Below are 16,275 nucleotides of genomic sequence, written 5' to 3' on the forward strand. Positions count from 1 at the left end.
GTGTAGATACAGGAAGAACTAAGAAAAGGTTCAGGTAGGGCATGGGAGCACGCAGGGCCAGCCCCTATGGGTTGCAATGTTGCAAAAACATTCACTTGTAGGCTATGCCAAGCTAAACCTCACAAAATGAAAAGGGAATACTAAATACTCTAGTAACAATCAAAGCTGTATAGCCAAGGCCAGCATTCATACCAGAGAGAGGGTCAGTCATTTGATTTTTTTAAGTATTTCAACATACAATATCACCTTTTGACTTAATTGTGAGATTAATTTGCTGCACTGTTTTCACTTCCCCTTTTTTTTGTTTTAAACTTCTTGAAAAATAGATTGCTCCAATTTTTGTGAAGAATTTTTTTTGCAGTTTTGTTGGGATTCTGCTATGTAGTGTTTGTTTTAGCTGGGATATTTTGGGAGTTTTAACAGACTTCTTTTCTGTGGAGTTAAATGTAGTGAGAATGAAACGACCCCAGAGGTTTCTGGAGAAGCTCTGATTGCACTTGCATTGTGTCCGTGATTAATTTACATGTTTTGCCTTAAAGGGTCACCACTGTGATAGATGTGACTGTGTTCAAGGTTGTGCCTAATTGCTTTATCTTGTGTTACATGGACATTTCAAAGTCAGTGTGGGGAGCAGAGGGACCACCAGAATTTTGCTTTCATTTACAGATTTTAACAATCATTTATAATTGTAAAAATAATCATTAATAAGAGCAGTAAATTATTATCATGCAACAGCTTTTCTCTGATGATACCAAGGTCTTTCTGCTTTCATAATTATATATTTATGTGCTCCTGCTTTGCTACATAGAGAGCTCAAATTAGAATTCCAGTTATAGGTGGCCATTCTGGAGTTTATGTTTAATTTTATAGATTTCATTATAATTGTATTTAAGGATAAGTGAATTTTTAATTGAAACATTAGGACTTCTCTCTAAATTTAGACACAGAATTATTCAGATGCTGAAAATCTGGTGCTTCCTAATGAAAAACTGTTAAGTGCGCTGTGTCGAAATGTTTGCATTTCTTGGTAATATTTTTTTTATAGTACTACAAAAGAAACCAAGAATTAGGCTCTGTTGTGTTGGGCATTGTACATAAACAACATAATAGATAATTCTGCACTCAAAAGCTTTTATTTAAACAGACAAGATAGTATGAGGGGCAAAAGGGCTTTGATGAGCAAGTAGATGTTGATGCCTTTTCTTGGTCTTAAAATCAAGAGTTAAACATGGTTAGAAGGGAAAAAGGGATTTTACCTTGGTATTTAATAAAGGATCCTTAAGTGCACACGTCCAGGTCGAATGCACCAAAATGCACACCACAATGCCCACCCACAATAGATCTGGTCTAACATTATAGGTCTCACTAATTAGCATATCTATCAGAAATTCCCCAATGAGAGGCTTGAATGAGGCCCCCCCCCCACCCTCCAAGGAACCTTCCCCTGGATGGTTCTATCGTAGTTTACAGAATGTGTTCTGGAGAGGACCTTGGGGTCTGGGGCACACTGATCCCTAGCTACGAAGCTTCTAAAATGTTTACTCTCCTAGCTGAACAAACAAGTCTAAGAATGAAGGAAAAAAGCACTAAGAATACAGAAGTTGTAAAAAAGGTATAACAGGGGTATAAAAGAAAAGGCAAAAAATCATCATGGCATCATGTGATTGTGTGATAATGGAAGAAGGTCTGTTTGGACTCTGTGGAGAGGCTAATGAATTTAGGGCTAGCAAGTGGGTAGAGGCTTACTGAGAAAAGGATAAAAAATGATTGGGGGGAAAGACATGAGGTGAATTTGAGTTTATTTGTATTGTGTGTATATGATTTTATAATTCTGCCTTCCTCCATCCAATGTTGTATGGGTTTTTTTACCTTTTCTTCTTTTTAGGAAGCAAAATACAGTAATTCAGGTAGTGAATAAACTTGGAGACTTTTTGTTCTCAGATGAAGTGTGTGAAACAAGTCACGTAGTTACTGGGAGTCCTTGTCATACCTTGAATGTTATGCTGGGAATTGCTCGTGGATGTTGGATTGTTTCTTATGAATGTGTAAGAAATGCTTTTTAATTCTACTACACAATAAATTAATTTTGTATAGCTGAAATATCAACCATGTTTGTGTCCATATTACATACAATATTGCCAATGTTAAGATATTCAGGCTTATGTAGAGTTAGTTCAATTAGATGAAATTTGTCTGTGTGAAGATCTGTTAGTTACAGTTTTTCAGTGCTTAATTTAGCCAAAGTATTTCTGTATTGTACCTCATTATGTATTTTAGAAAGGCCCAAGGTCTTATCTCATGGATGAGAAACTCATGTCCCATGCATTATTTTTGGACAGATTAATTTCTGCTCAACATTAGCCAACTCACATTATTCAGATTGACTTTTTTATATCCTGATATAATATACTTCTGTTATGTTCTGAAACATTTATTGTATTCAGCATTGGTAAAAATGAAGGGAAATTCTTAGATATTTTGCTGCAAGTGGGAAAAAATGTAGAATAGAAATAGTAGTGACTGGGTGGGGAACTTATCTGTCAGCCCAGCCTTAAGCCATCTCAACTGCTCACAGTAATAATAGAGATTAACCACTCAATCTGACATTGCAGATGACTGTTTCTCAGCTTTCCTCATGTTTCCAGAGCTATAAAACATAGATGTTGAAATTTATATGGAAATAGCTCTTCGTCTTATACAGAAAAGAGTTGTTGAATAAATAAATTTCTTGGTTTCCTCTTTCTTATAAATACTTCAAAATTTTCTTGTTGGGTAGAAAATAAACTGCCGCCTTTTTGTTTTCAAGATGTCTGGCACTTACCAGTATGAAGCTTGTCCTATGTGATATATATGTAGTTATCTGAAGTTGTTGTGGCATACTTCAGGTTTTTCAGAAATTCTTGCTGATTAATTTCTCTTGGAATAGAGGGTTTGCATCTTTGGTCACCTTAAGGATCCAGTAATGTGCCTTTGTGGCAAAAGAAGACTAATAGTATCCTTGGCTGCATTCAGAGGAACATATTTAAGCAGGGGGTTTGGAGAAGAAAATCTCCACAGACTCATTCCAGCCTACTGTATGATTCCTTGCATCTACTAAATAAATACACTAATTATCCATCCCACACTTCGCTTTGTATGGAGCATTCAACAAGTCACAACATAATTGCTGTAAATTACTTTTTCATAACAGGGTACTCAAACATGAAAGCTGCATTCTTCCTTGAGAAAAAGCTTCATATAACTACTATGATAGCTAGAGATGGAGAAAACTACTACAAAATAGTTTCCTGTCTTTGTACATAAGGCAGTATTTGGATAATCAATTTTCCAACAAGTGCTGTCCTAGAATTTCATTGCCCTTTTTATGCTCTGCACTTCTGTGAACAAATGCATGGTGAAAATATCTATCTATGCTCTTCATAGACCAGTATAGATTGGAAATGTTGTCCTCCTGTCTTATTACCTTGTAGACTCATCACAGGATCATCTGTAGCCCTCAGATAATACCAGTAAGTTGAATGAAATTGTTCCAAGGATTAGTTTTTTTTCCTGTAGATGTTATTGGATCAAATGCTGATGCTGCTTTCACTAATTTTATTGAGCTGCTATTTAAAGTTCTGAAGTTACTGGGAGAGACACATGAGAAAGAACTAGAGAAGAACTCCAGATCTCCAGATCAAAAGTTCATTTAATCCTGTAGTATCTGCTTATCTGGAAGATTGCTATTTTTAGTATTTTTAGAACTGTGCTTATATCTTTCACCAAGACTGGGTCCAACTTTGCCCATAAATGTCTATTCCCTCAATCAATTAATTAATTAATTAATTTCACTGAAATAAAACTGTGCTTTGAACTTTTTTAAAAAATTATTTCTTAGCCTGGTTAAATCATTGAATCATATCATGTAAGAGCATTATTGTCTTATTTCTAGTTCTGTCAATGGCATCATTTTGCCATCTTTTTACCCAAATTGGTTAACTAGAAAAGAGAAAACTGAAGCCTTACCTAGCCAGAATGAGGAATTCAGTAGAAAATTTTAGTCAGGAAAATTTTATTTAAGAAAATAATCATCTCCTTTTATTGATGCTGCATAACTCAATCCTTTAAATGTAATGAATCCTACCATTAGTATTCTCACTGATAAAATAGTTCAAATTGGACAAATAAAATAATCAATCAATCTGGAGAAATTAATAATACCTTTATAACATGATATCCCTTTTGAGCAGTGATGACTGTCTTTTGGAAGATGTTTATCAGCATTTTAAGAAGCTGTTTGCCTCTGCCTTTTGACTTGTAATGTGGAGGTAATTTAGGCTGAAGGGTTTTTTTCTTCTGAGAAAAACTTAAAATGTTATTTTTAAAGATGGATGTTGGAGAAATACCAAATTTAACATCAGACATTTAATCTTCATAGCACTCCATTTGCGTATTTCAAGATGAATTATTCAAGTACAAATACCATATGATCATCATTCAGTGTGCTAGCTGGATAGGTAAGAGACTTTGAATAATAACTAATCACATGGTGTGTTTTCAGACCCTAGAGAACCTGATGTTTGCTATACCATTTCCTATATGTTGTGAATAAAAGAACATAGCTGATATGGATATGCAGATGAAAATTCTTCCCCAAAGCTAAACTTGTTGCTGTATAACCTGCAGGACGCTTGTTGGAGCTCCATGCCATACAGGTTGCGTGCTGCCAAGTTAGACAAAATAGCCCATACTTGAGCATGAAGTAATAGATTAATCACTTTGATTCTAGAGTCCAAAGCCAAAGGAAAACATTCTTTAACTTTGTAAGAAGTCCACAGAAAAACTGTGCTTTTCCCACTCTTGTCTTCCCCCCCCATATCCTCCTAACTTTGATTCTCCATGACCAGCAGGACTATTCTACTAGAATCTGATACATTCTTAATATCTCAGTGTTATCTTTAATTTTCCTAACTTCTGATACTCCTATATCCAGCATTCATATCTGAGCCTTACTGTACTGCTTTATCATTACATTTTAAGCTAACTCTTTTGTAACTGCACCTTTGAAAACTTCTAAATAGCTCTTTCTTCTCAATAGAAACACTGAAAGAAACACTGAAGAATTTCAGTTGAGAATAATATTGCAAATCTTAGCTCCTTTTTGAATTACATGAATCTGAAGCTTTTTTTGGTGTTGCTGTGAAAATATACTGGTAGAAAATTTGCCAGAGTCAGAATCAAACTTTCAGTGACTTGGAATGAAAAGCTCTTGTCTTTGTTTTCATGAAAACTGAATGTTTTAGTGAGTGGTGACCTAATTATTTACTGCAGGACCTGTTCATGAACTCAGCATCTAATTTTCTTTTTATCTAGGAAAGTAGATACGATGCCTTTGTACTCACTTCCAGAACCATGATAGACAAGCATTAATCCATCTTTTGTTAAGACAAACAAATTTCATTTCTAAACAAAATTCTGTAAATACTACAAGGGTTGATAGAGGTCATGGCTGTAGAATTGGCCTGGAAAGTGAAATAGGATTACTTAATCATAACTAATCTTTTGGGTTTACATTTTAATCTATTTGGGTTGTTTGCCAGCTACTTTTGATACAAACATAATTTTCGTACTATAAGGACATGATGTATGTGTAATACAGCATGGTACATCTGTTCCTGCTCAAGTTTATTTATGAAGAATTTATTTTAATGTAGCATGTCTCTATGAATTTTATTAAAAGTTACAATTTTCTTGGTTCAGTTAAAGTTGATTTATATTGTGATTAAAAGAGAAATTACTCACATTAACAAGTTTCTTTTGTGTTCAATAAATATATACAGCTATAAGTATAAAGCTAAGAGGCTTTGATATTCTTACTGTAAATTGTTAAAAGTAATTGTAAAAAATATACACAGGTACCACCCTAAAATTTCTATTTTACAATCCTAAGTTGCAGTCTTAACTGTATGTTTTTAAGAAGTTACCATACTTTTCTTAGCTGAACACTGCAGTGCATTATTAGGTTTTGAATATTTTTTAAAGGTCATTGATTTATTAATGTGCTTAACTCTTATTTTCATGTTTGGTATGATATAATGACTAGAAATTATTTTCTCTTTTTTTACAGCTGTTGCATTTTCAAATATTTGATTGTTCTTTTTTTAAAAGTAAACATAATATTCTTTGGATGTTTTGTAACCGAGTTTAGCAAGAAGTCTAAAGATATGCTGCTTTTTATTATCAGCAAAAAATCACTGTTCATTTCCAATAGCCTGCAAGATTGGACATCTCTCCTCACAAGTCAAACATCTCTTGTCACATCACACAAGGCACCAGCTTTTGTAGAAGTTCACATTAGAGGTTATTGGTGTCCCTGGAAGTTATCAGGCATAAGACACTTTAGACTGAAAACTATAGAACTTACTTAGAAAATAATTTTTTTATGAAAACTGAGCTTGAAATTTACTTCTTGTAGCAACAGATTTGGGGCAAAAGAGCCCTTTACAGAAACTTATTTTCTTACATACAATTAGGCCATTTTATAAGGTTTACATTGCTAGTTCATGATCAATCTGTTCAGCTTAGAATTTTCCATTAGTGAGCTGTAACATTGTAAAGGATAACTGTACCATGCTTAAAATATATAACGACAGTTTTTATCTATGGGGAATATTTCATAGACTTGCTCATGAATTTTGTGAGGTAACATTTTATAATTTAAATTTAAACTGCATTTTCATGGCAGAGTATTTCAGTTATTGTGAATCAAGCATGGGAAAAAATTTGAGGCACTGATGAAATTCAGCTTGTTCTAAGATGAATAAGACAACTGTTTAATAGTGCATGGCTGTGCTAACAGACTTCATCTATTTGAAATGGCTAGAGAACTATTTAGGAAAAATATGAGAGAGATAGAATTATCCTAAAACAGGGATTTGCTTTCTGATAAATTCCATATACCCTATTTTGGGGGGTATATGTGTGCTTCTTGTTCAGTTAGCTTAGCTTGCTCTAGGAACAGCAGGGTGTCCCACTGCTGGTTGGTAACATTTCTTTTTTTGACTCCAACTTAAGGGGTGCCAGATGGCAACTATAGAAGAGATATTGTGAAGCTCAAATACCTGTAAAAGGGAAAAGATGTTGAATTGAGTGACAGTGGACAAACTTGGCAAAGAAGATACAAGTGTTTTACCTCTCTGAGAAGCTTCATGGCTCACCACTGATAAAACCAATAAGGAAAATAATCTCATCTTCCTTTAGAATGGGCTTCAGAATTTAGACTATCTACAAATTAGGAGTCCTTTATATGACTCGAGGGTGGAGCCAATTTAGGACTGTGTCTTTTTCCATTTTCCCATTAAGACAGCGCTTTACCAATTGAGAGATAGTATTTGAATACTCTCCATGGGGCTTTTAATATTATAGTCAACCAACTGCAAGTTATGATAAATTGTTCTGAAGAATGTTTTGAAAATCAATCCATAAAAAATGCTGGATAGAGTAGTTTGGGGAACGTTTTGCCAAAAAAAATAATAAAAATACTGTATTTCAGAAATTGAAAATACAGCCATTTTAAGTTGTTTTTTTCTGTTAAGCATTTGGTGCTGGCCCTGATGAGAACAGAAGTCTGCAAGTAGTCCACAGTTTTAGGATTACTAGCCTCTAAAGATCATATTGATACAGTGTTTCAGAGCTCAGTTGAACACAAATTATTATGTATTTTCTAGAGAGTCAGTGTTCTGCAGTCTTTTTTTGCTCTAGAGTATGACACTGATAAAGGAGGATACCAAGGAGAAAGAAATTGGGTTATTCTTGTTTGCAGGATGATTTATATATGTAGTGTGGATTCTATGCAATAGTTGCATAATCCTTGTCAGTAGTAGGGATCCAGTATTGTTTGACATCTTCATTTATGATCTGGATGATGGGGAAGAATGCACCCTCAGCAAGTTTGCAGATGTTAGAAAACTGTGAGGAGTATTTGATACACCAGATGGGTGTTCCTGTTCAGAGGGACTTTGACAAGCTGGAGAAATGAGCCAACAGGAACCTCGTGAAGTTCAGTGATTACTGAGCTGAGAGAACAAAACTGATATATTATGACTTTCCTTTCCAAATTTTTGCTCTATGTATTGTGATTTTAAAATAGTTGACTTTTCTAATATCCTCACACTGTTTTAAAATTTAATATAGCTATCCATAGAAGTACGACTGATATTTCAATGGTTTGTTTTAGTTATAAAATTGGTATCTTTCTGATTTCTTGATTTTTCAGCAAATCATTTGTTTTGGGTAAATGAAATAGCAAACCAACTATTGTAACAGCACTGTCACTTCTAACTGCACATTCAAAAAGTTTATTTTAGAAATTTTAAGCTTCTACTTACCACTTATTTTATTTTAGGTTCTGTGGTCTTTGGAATTAGGCCATTGGATCTCAGAGGAGCCATATGAGCTTTCATCCAGCTTCCCTGCGGCTCCTGTAAGTGTAATGGTCCTTTAAGCTTGTGAACCTTCTTTTGTTTATCTGGGAAATGATTTGTCCTCTAACTAGGTTTTGTGAATAAGAAAGCCTACTAGAAAAATATTTTTTTAAAGCAAGTACTGTGAGGAGTTATTTTCTTCTTCGTCCACTACTTTTTGAAATGTGTGCAAAAACTTTGGTACATGTGGAAAATGCAAAATATTGATTCACCAATTAACACCTGAATAAACCAGCATTTTATTGAAGTATTAATGTACTTTAATTTTATTTCTATCTGTACCTGTGTACAAACTGGAGAGGCACGTTATTGCCAAATGGAAAGATTTTCAGGTCATGCAGGTCTCAATTTTTTTGGCCCAGAATTTACTTGGGCAATGGAAAATTACTGTGGTCTTCTAGAACTGCTAAGTAGGAAAAAATGAAGCATTTTTCCTGCCTCTAATAGTCATTCTCAAGTACTGAAATGGGAACCAGTGCAAAAGTGGGTATGTGGGGGCATGATGTACCTGTGTAGACCTCAGTCCACTTCATGTATTGTAATTGATTAAACAGGAATTTTATTTTGGTTTCAAAACAAGTAGAATTCTAGTTGGTTACTAGTCAATCATTCCAATAATTTTCCCTCTACTAAATTCATGTCTGCAATTTATTTCTCAAAGTTTCATACAGGCTTTGAAGAAAGAACAGTTAATGGGGTATGAAATTTATTTTTACTGTAATTTTATTAACTTCTGTTTAAGATTCTTTCTAAATCTATAACTCAGGTAAATTTACATATTCAACATGAAGCTTTATTTCATGATTGTAAGTTGTATGTTCTCAAAGTTTAGGTAAACTTTAGCAGGTATTCTCAAATAAGCCTAAAGAAATTAATTATTCATTATAATTTCATATTTTTTCTAAAAGGAGAAAGTAGATTGTTTTATATATTCAAATAGAGTAAGAATGGTAAAAGTGTGAAAAATAAATAAGAAGCATGTTCTTTTTTTTCCCCTTTTCTGTATTTCTATGAAAAAATCAACACTGAATTTCATGTTAAGTTGCTTTGAGTTTTCTGTTTCTTTTCAGACTACCTTGATTAATAATAAAGTATGCTATCAGTAACAATGTACATAGCATTCTTTACAAGTGATTCCTCTTGGGGCTGTTTTTTAGATTCCATTTAGAGGTTTTATTCCTAAAGCAGAAGTAAGCAGAATTTGAGAGATGGTGAGAATGTAAAATTGAGGGAGGTTAGGGTTGTGCTGAATCACTTCTATTTGCAATCTGCTGTTCTTGCAAAGGAACAAAGTTGGTGTCCAAGGTGGTATTTCCATTACTGTTCCAATCATTCCCTTCTTTGGTCACTCTCATTTCTTACTGTAACAGATACCTTATTTTTTTAAAGATGCAATTATTATTTGAACATGAATGGTGGTTTTATTTGCTTTTTTTCCCTTGTTTCTTTCCTAAAAAGTACTTAGGGAAAATGGAAGTGCATTCTAGTTTCACATGCTGTTTATTTGATTACAGGAAGGAATTAAAAGTAGAGGTTACCTTGCTGTTATGTTTTAATTGTTTGTACCAAGTCCAAAGCAGTTGTTGCAGCCTTCTGTTTCCTTTTATTGCCTTCCATCTGACATGTCCTCCTGTTGCTTCACTGTGGCGTTTGGAATTCAAGCCATGCAATTTTCTTTAGATTAAATGTCATTTAAAGACATTCACTCTAAAATTTTACATTTGTGCTGATAAATTGATCCTTTTTCCCCCAAAATGAAGTCTCATTAAACAATTTATTCAATGTCTACATCCGTATTTTTGATCACTTTCCCAGAACAGTCATCGGAAAGCCTCAAATTTTATAAACTTTTTTTCAACAAATTAAAACTAGCCATGCAATATTAAATTATTTTTGTCATACAGTGTTTTCTTAATAAAGAAATTTAATGTCAACCAGAAGTTAGCACTACTTTTCTTTACCAGGTTGACCATTCAGATTCCATCATGGATTTTAAGAACGTTTTGGGGGATTTTTTGTTTGTTTTTATCAGCTTTTTGGATATGCTTACTATCTCAAATATTGGGAGTATTTTCTTTAGTTGTCTGATTAAATGTAGCAACACAGGAAATGGAATAATGTAGACTCAGCATTTCTATTCAATTTCATAGAATCATAAAGTGTTTTAGATTAGCAGGGACCTCTGAAGGTTGTCTAGTTCAACACTCTGGTCCAAGGGACTTGTCCAATCCACCCTCATGGTAATAAATGAATAAATGAAAAGAAAAATTTACTTTCCCCAATTCCAAATTGTACTTACTGCCTCTTGTCCCTGTCTCTTGTCTCATAGCAGAGCACCTCCAGTAAGGGTCTGGCTTGGTCCTCTCTATGTCCTCAATCAGGCAGTTGTGGGCACCATTAAGGTCTCTCCCCTTCCCCTTTTCTCCTCTAGGCTGAAAAATGACAGCTCTTTGGGTGTCTCTTGGCATGCTGTGTGCTTGTTGGTATGTGTAGCTCCTCTAGTAGTGTGATGACTCTTCTAGACTTGCTCTCTAAGACATTTCTTGGAAATTCATGAAGGCAATTTTTTTAGTTTTTTAGTCCTTACAAGTTTGCTGTGAAAACCAATAAAATACTAAGCAATAATTTCAAATACATTGAGATTATTTTATGCAACTCTTCAGACAGTGACTATTAATTTACATTCTTTAGGTTTACATAAAATCAGATCATGAAGTACTATTAGAAATATTATTTTGTCTCTGCTACACTTTAGTAATGGTGAGTGACACATTTGCAGTGAAGAAGAAGAAGGGTGGTGGTGTGAGTGGTTGACTACTCTTGACAGCAGCTTTAATGTCAGTATAAAATATAGAGATTTCTTCCATCTTTCTCAAAATCATTTACTTTTTTCAAGATAGAATCATAGAATCATCAAGGCTGGGAGAGACCTACAGGATCATCCAGTCCAACTATCCACCCAGCACTTCCACTGTAACCCCTAAACCACATCTCTTGCCAGATCCAGACGCCTCTAAAACACCTCCAGGGATAGTGACTCCACAACCTCTCTGAGCAACCTATTCCAATGCCTGACCACTGTAACACTGATTTTTTTTTTCTAATATCTGATCTGAATCTCCCCTGTGGGAGATTAATGGCTTAAGGCCATTTCTTCTGGGCTTCTCACTGCAGGCACAGTAGAAGAGAGACCAGACCCCACCTCACTGCAACCTCCTTTCCGGTGATTGTAGGGAGTGACGAGGTCCCCCCTGAAACTCCTCCATCTAAACAACCCCAGATCCCTCACCCCCTCCTCATAAGATATTTTTTCTAGACCCTTCAGAAGCCTTGTTGCCCTTACAGTACCTTTTGTTAAGTCAGCCTCCAGAAATGTGTCTGGGGTTTTTGGTTTGTTTTGGGTTAAGTTCTTGCATTGTAACTAATTCAGTCATCTGCTGAAATCAAAGTTTTACAAAAATATTAAGCAAAGACTAAGCAGGAGAATAAAAAGCTAAACTTAATTTGGAGAGAAACCTCCACTAAATTATTGTGATTTATGGAGAAATTCCTTCTCAATCTGAACTGCAGTGTTTAGTACACAATTTTAAAGCATATAGTAATAAAATTAAGGAAAAAAAAAAACAAAGATCACCCAGTAGAGTAATTTATTCACATTGTGGTGTACATTGAGGGCCTACCTACAGAGAATTTTTAGGGAGAAGTCCTAACCTTACTGAAAAAAAACATAGTGTGACCTTAGGTAACTTTCAGATTATTTTTCTTCCTGTTTTTAAAATGTAGTAATTTGTATCTTAAGTTATAAGCATAAATTTAATTGTATCAAAGAACATGCATATGTTTTTCAGTTAGGTTATTTTTACAAAACATATAGATATATTACAGCACCAGGTGATAAATGATTGTCATAGACAATCGGACATCTGGTGTTAATGCCGTTGTCTCAGTTTATAAAATACTGCTCAGTTATTTTACAGGTAAATGACAAGGGAAGAAAAAAAGTGCAATCTTCATAAAAATGTGTAGGAATACATGCTATATTTTAATTTGTAGGGATTTTTGTAATTTAAAGATAGTGACTGAAATAGACTGAAAAAAATGATGATTTTTGTAAATGGTATTTCCCAAGAATAAATGCAAACTACTTAAATGCTATTTGTCCTCTGTTAAACATTGTCATACAGGCTATTGGAAAAAAATCCTCAAATAAGTGTAAGAAGTTGCTTAGGAGACTATGGGGGAAAAGAATGTATTCCCTTACTACACTATTGAGCTAATTACAGGGAAGTATTTTTTTAATGTACATAAAGGGCACACAAGACACAGAAAGATAAATAGTTCTAGATCTAGCTAAGTGTTTTATATTAATGTTTAAAGTTCAGTGGTGAGGCAAAATGCGTATTTCTAAAACTATTTTAGGGTTTTTTCACAGTTCCAGTTATTTACTATCACATACATAACATAAATGATCAGTAAAACAGAGTCCTTAAGTTGTCTGATGGTTTCTTGGATGTTCTTTTTATTGAGTCATTTGGCCAAATCACTGTTATATCAGGTTGATGCTTTAGACTTTGTGTCTGGTTGAATAATATGAGCTGGAGCTGATCAAGGCGATTGCAATTCAGGAACTGAACTGAACTGACCCCTTCAGAACACTAGTGCATGTTTCTGGGCTTGAAAAAATGAGACAAGTTGCTTGGTAAAATAAGTCTTTGAAGACTGTACAATACATAATTCACATAATGACAAAGCATTTAGAAATCTGCTGGTCGAATCATCATAGTCGTAGCTTTGAGCGAGTATCCCGAGCCCTTCCAGTAGTACCACTTGATCCCGTTAAACTTGTTGTTATTCTGTCGTAATGGATAATACATTCCATTGAGGTTAGAAGGACCACATGCGTCAAACCACCATCCTGCAAGACAGAAGACAAACATCAGCAGAAGTAATTCTCAAAATAGCATATAAGGTCACTTTGTTGTCTGGAAATGGGAAAGAAATCTAAACCCAGTTTTTTGTTCTTATGATTTGGAAGTGTCAGTATAAAATACTTGCCTCAAACTCAGGAAAGAAGTGTATTTATGTATCAACTACATATTCTTGAATCTTATGCAATACATTGTATTTGAAATTTGAGAAGGGAAAGTCTTCAATCCATTTATTATCCACATCAAACACTGTTGACAGTCTGAGGGTGGAACACAACTTGAACTATAATGATATTGAGTTGCCTTTGGTTTTATCTATTCTTTGGTAAACTCCTGTTCTTCACAGACTTAAACTCCTTTCTTAATTCTTTCTAGAGGAATTATTCAGTTCTCTGTGCGGGTCAGTTCAAAACCTCCTGGAACTTGGGAAGAAGGAAAAGGAGAAAAAAGCAGCCCAAACCTATTTTGTATCCCTGTAGTCCTGACCTGTTAGTGGGTCAGAAGAAAAAATTGTTTTTATTAATATAATAATATTTTTATATTTCTGTTATGGTGGCAATAGTGTGTGTGTTCTGTTTTGCAGGGCAGCATTCCAATTATCCTTTTGGATAAACCAAAGCTGTCTTTTTTTCTTGCAACTTGTGCTGTAGGAAAATGAACAATTGCTTAAAAGATAACAGGAAGAGAAGCCAAATTTACAATGCAGTTGTTTACATTTCAGAATGTGGAATTTTAGATTAACAAATTATATAGAATTACTTGTGTAGTTGAAGATAAAAATACCACCTAGAACTCAAATATAACTAGTGAAAAATCATTAGAAAAATGTAGATATATCTGTAATGTATCTTTACCACTTGATAACTACATTGAAAAAAGGAATTAAATTCGTGTACCCTTCTGTGGCACGTGCAGTACACAGCAGCTCTTGGGGTTTTTCTTCTTGGGTAGTTAGGGAAAGGGTTTATGCCTAAAGAATCAGGAGGCATTTCACTGACAAGCTGAATCTCTGAAACAGGTTTTTTGCAGGGAGTTGTGTTTTGATCTCTGAATGTTACCTCATTCCTTGAAAGAGGAATCTGCTCTGTCTCTGATTAGTTCCACAATTACAGATTTTCTTGTACCCCAACTTCAGAGACTTATTTTGCCTCCAGTTTTAACTTCTCTTGTTTTATTTTAACTAACTTTTGTCAAATGATAAAATACTTCATTTGGAGTCACCATACTAGTATTTCTATCCATGAGTTTTGAACTTTTTTAATAGTCAAAATTATCACTATTTATCTCGTAGACAATTTCAGTGCCAATAAAAATAGGAAGACTGAGAAACATAAAAACATTCATACCTCCTGTTAGCATTTGTGAACATTTGCAAATACATTTGTCATTGTCTGCATCCTTTGTGCTAAAATCATTTCCTGGTTGGCTTATACTACTTATTTTGCCTGCTGTCCCAGTAAGTCCTTTAAGGTAAATCCTGTAGAAGTGAGAAATGGAAAAACAATTATTACGTGGAAGTTGATGGTAGTTGTCTGCAAAATAATGATGGAATAATTTGCAATAAATATCCTGTTCAAATAGTTTAATTCTTTTCTGGCCAATGTCCTGCTGTAAGATGTTTTTCAGCACAATGTTTTTATATGAACAGAAATGGTCAGCACAATATTCTAATGAACATGTGTTTGTTCATGTCATATTAGAAGAAAACGAGAACAAGTAGATAGTAACTCTTACGATTTTTCATGTATTTATTAATACTGAAAGTACATTGTTGTACTTCAATGCAACAGCACATGCAATTTTTTTTATTAAGTTCAAAAGTTTATAACAAAACTGTTTTGATTCCTACTTTTGCTGTTAGGACAACACAGCAATTTAGCATGACAACCCCACATATATGAGGTAACAGCATTACCAAGAGTATTAATTATGAGCTAGTAAATTATATTTTAGAAGTTTCTCAGTATTTCCCTTTCCACTTTCCTAATGACTTATCCTTTTCACATCATTCATAAATTTTAGTGTTAACTCACCACAAGTATTTCAGTTTGCTTCAATTCCCTGGCAGGGTAAGCTTTCAGTGAGGCTGCTGCTGTTGGGATCTGCTTGCTCAGGTGCCAATGGAATCTCGATGGGGAGAAACACAGGGCACTGAACCGGGCAGGGCAATTACACAGCTATTCCTGTGTTACCTTGAATTGGAAGGACTTGAACCCTCTACGGTGACTGCATTTCTGTATCAAATAGCTTGTGCTTCTCAGAGGTATTCTATTTGTTTAAAGAGGAGATCTGACTCTCTGAGGAGAATTACCTTGTCCCTCAATCAGTCTTCATCTTGCAGGTAATTCTCTGCTTATGACAGAAGTTTTCTTTGGTAGTTTAACAAATTATTTTAACCCATTTTATATTCCCTATTTTAAAATGTAATAAATTAATTAATTTTTATTCATTTAGGATCAGTTCATTACAGATTTTCTTTAAAATGTCTTTAAAAAAATTACTGGTTTTCCTTAAGATGAGTTCAAAATTATGTAAGCCAATTTCTAACATATATTGTATTAAAGGTTCCAAGTATAATGTATGAGCCTAGGCTGGGTCTTCAAATATCATTTGAAGTCTAATATAAACATAGTATTATTTACTTATTATTAATAATAAATTTTTTTAGGTTCAGTCTAGTATAACAGAAGATGAGAGGCCGTGGATAGAAATTGAAATGAGATGTTCTGACTGGATATCAGAAAAACTTTTTACCATGAGGAAAGAAAAGTAAGTTGTGCCCCCACCTTTGGAGGTTATCAAGACCCAAATGAAAAACCCTGAGCAACCTGGTTTGATGTCATAGTTTGAGATCAGGAAGTTTGATTCAAACAAAGTCCATTCTG

The 16,275-nt window shown here is 34.3% G+C and overlaps 2 protein-coding genes across 3 annotated transcripts in view; one reads left to right on the forward strand and one right to left on the reverse strand.

The window, feature by feature from the left end:
* The window catches only part of MCPH1 (microcephalin 1), a 46,710-nt gene extending 37,568 nt beyond the window's left edge, over positions 1-9,142 (forward strand). The window contains exon 10 of the mRNA XM_048298127.1: positions 8,384-9,142. Coding sequence (XP_048154084.1) covers positions 8,384-8,433 — 50 coding nt within the window. The 3' untranslated portion in view covers positions 8,434-9,142. The remainder of the gene's footprint in view (positions 1-8,383) is intronic.
* A 2,950-nt stretch (positions 9,143-12,092) lies between these two features.
* The window catches only part of ANGPT2 (angiopoietin 2), a 41,797-nt gene continuing 37,614 nt past the window's right edge, over positions 12,093-16,275 (reverse strand). For both annotated transcript variants that reach the window (XM_048298130.1, XM_048298128.1), the window contains 2 exons: positions 14,737-14,867; positions 12,093-13,377 (listed from right to left, as the gene is read on the reverse strand). In XM_048298130.1, the coding sequence (XP_048154087.1) occupies positions 13,217-13,377; positions 14,737-14,867 (292 nt within the window). In that variant the 3' untranslated portion in view covers positions 12,093-13,216. The remainder of the gene's footprint in view (positions 13,378-14,736; positions 14,868-16,275) is intronic.

Source organism: Corvus hawaiiensis, chromosome 3 (assembly GCF_020740725.1).
Source record: "Corvus hawaiiensis isolate bCorHaw1 chromosome 3, bCorHaw1.pri.cur, whole genome shotgun sequence".
Lineage (NCBI taxonomy): Eukaryota > Metazoa > Chordata > Aves > Passeriformes > Corvidae > Corvus > Corvus hawaiiensis.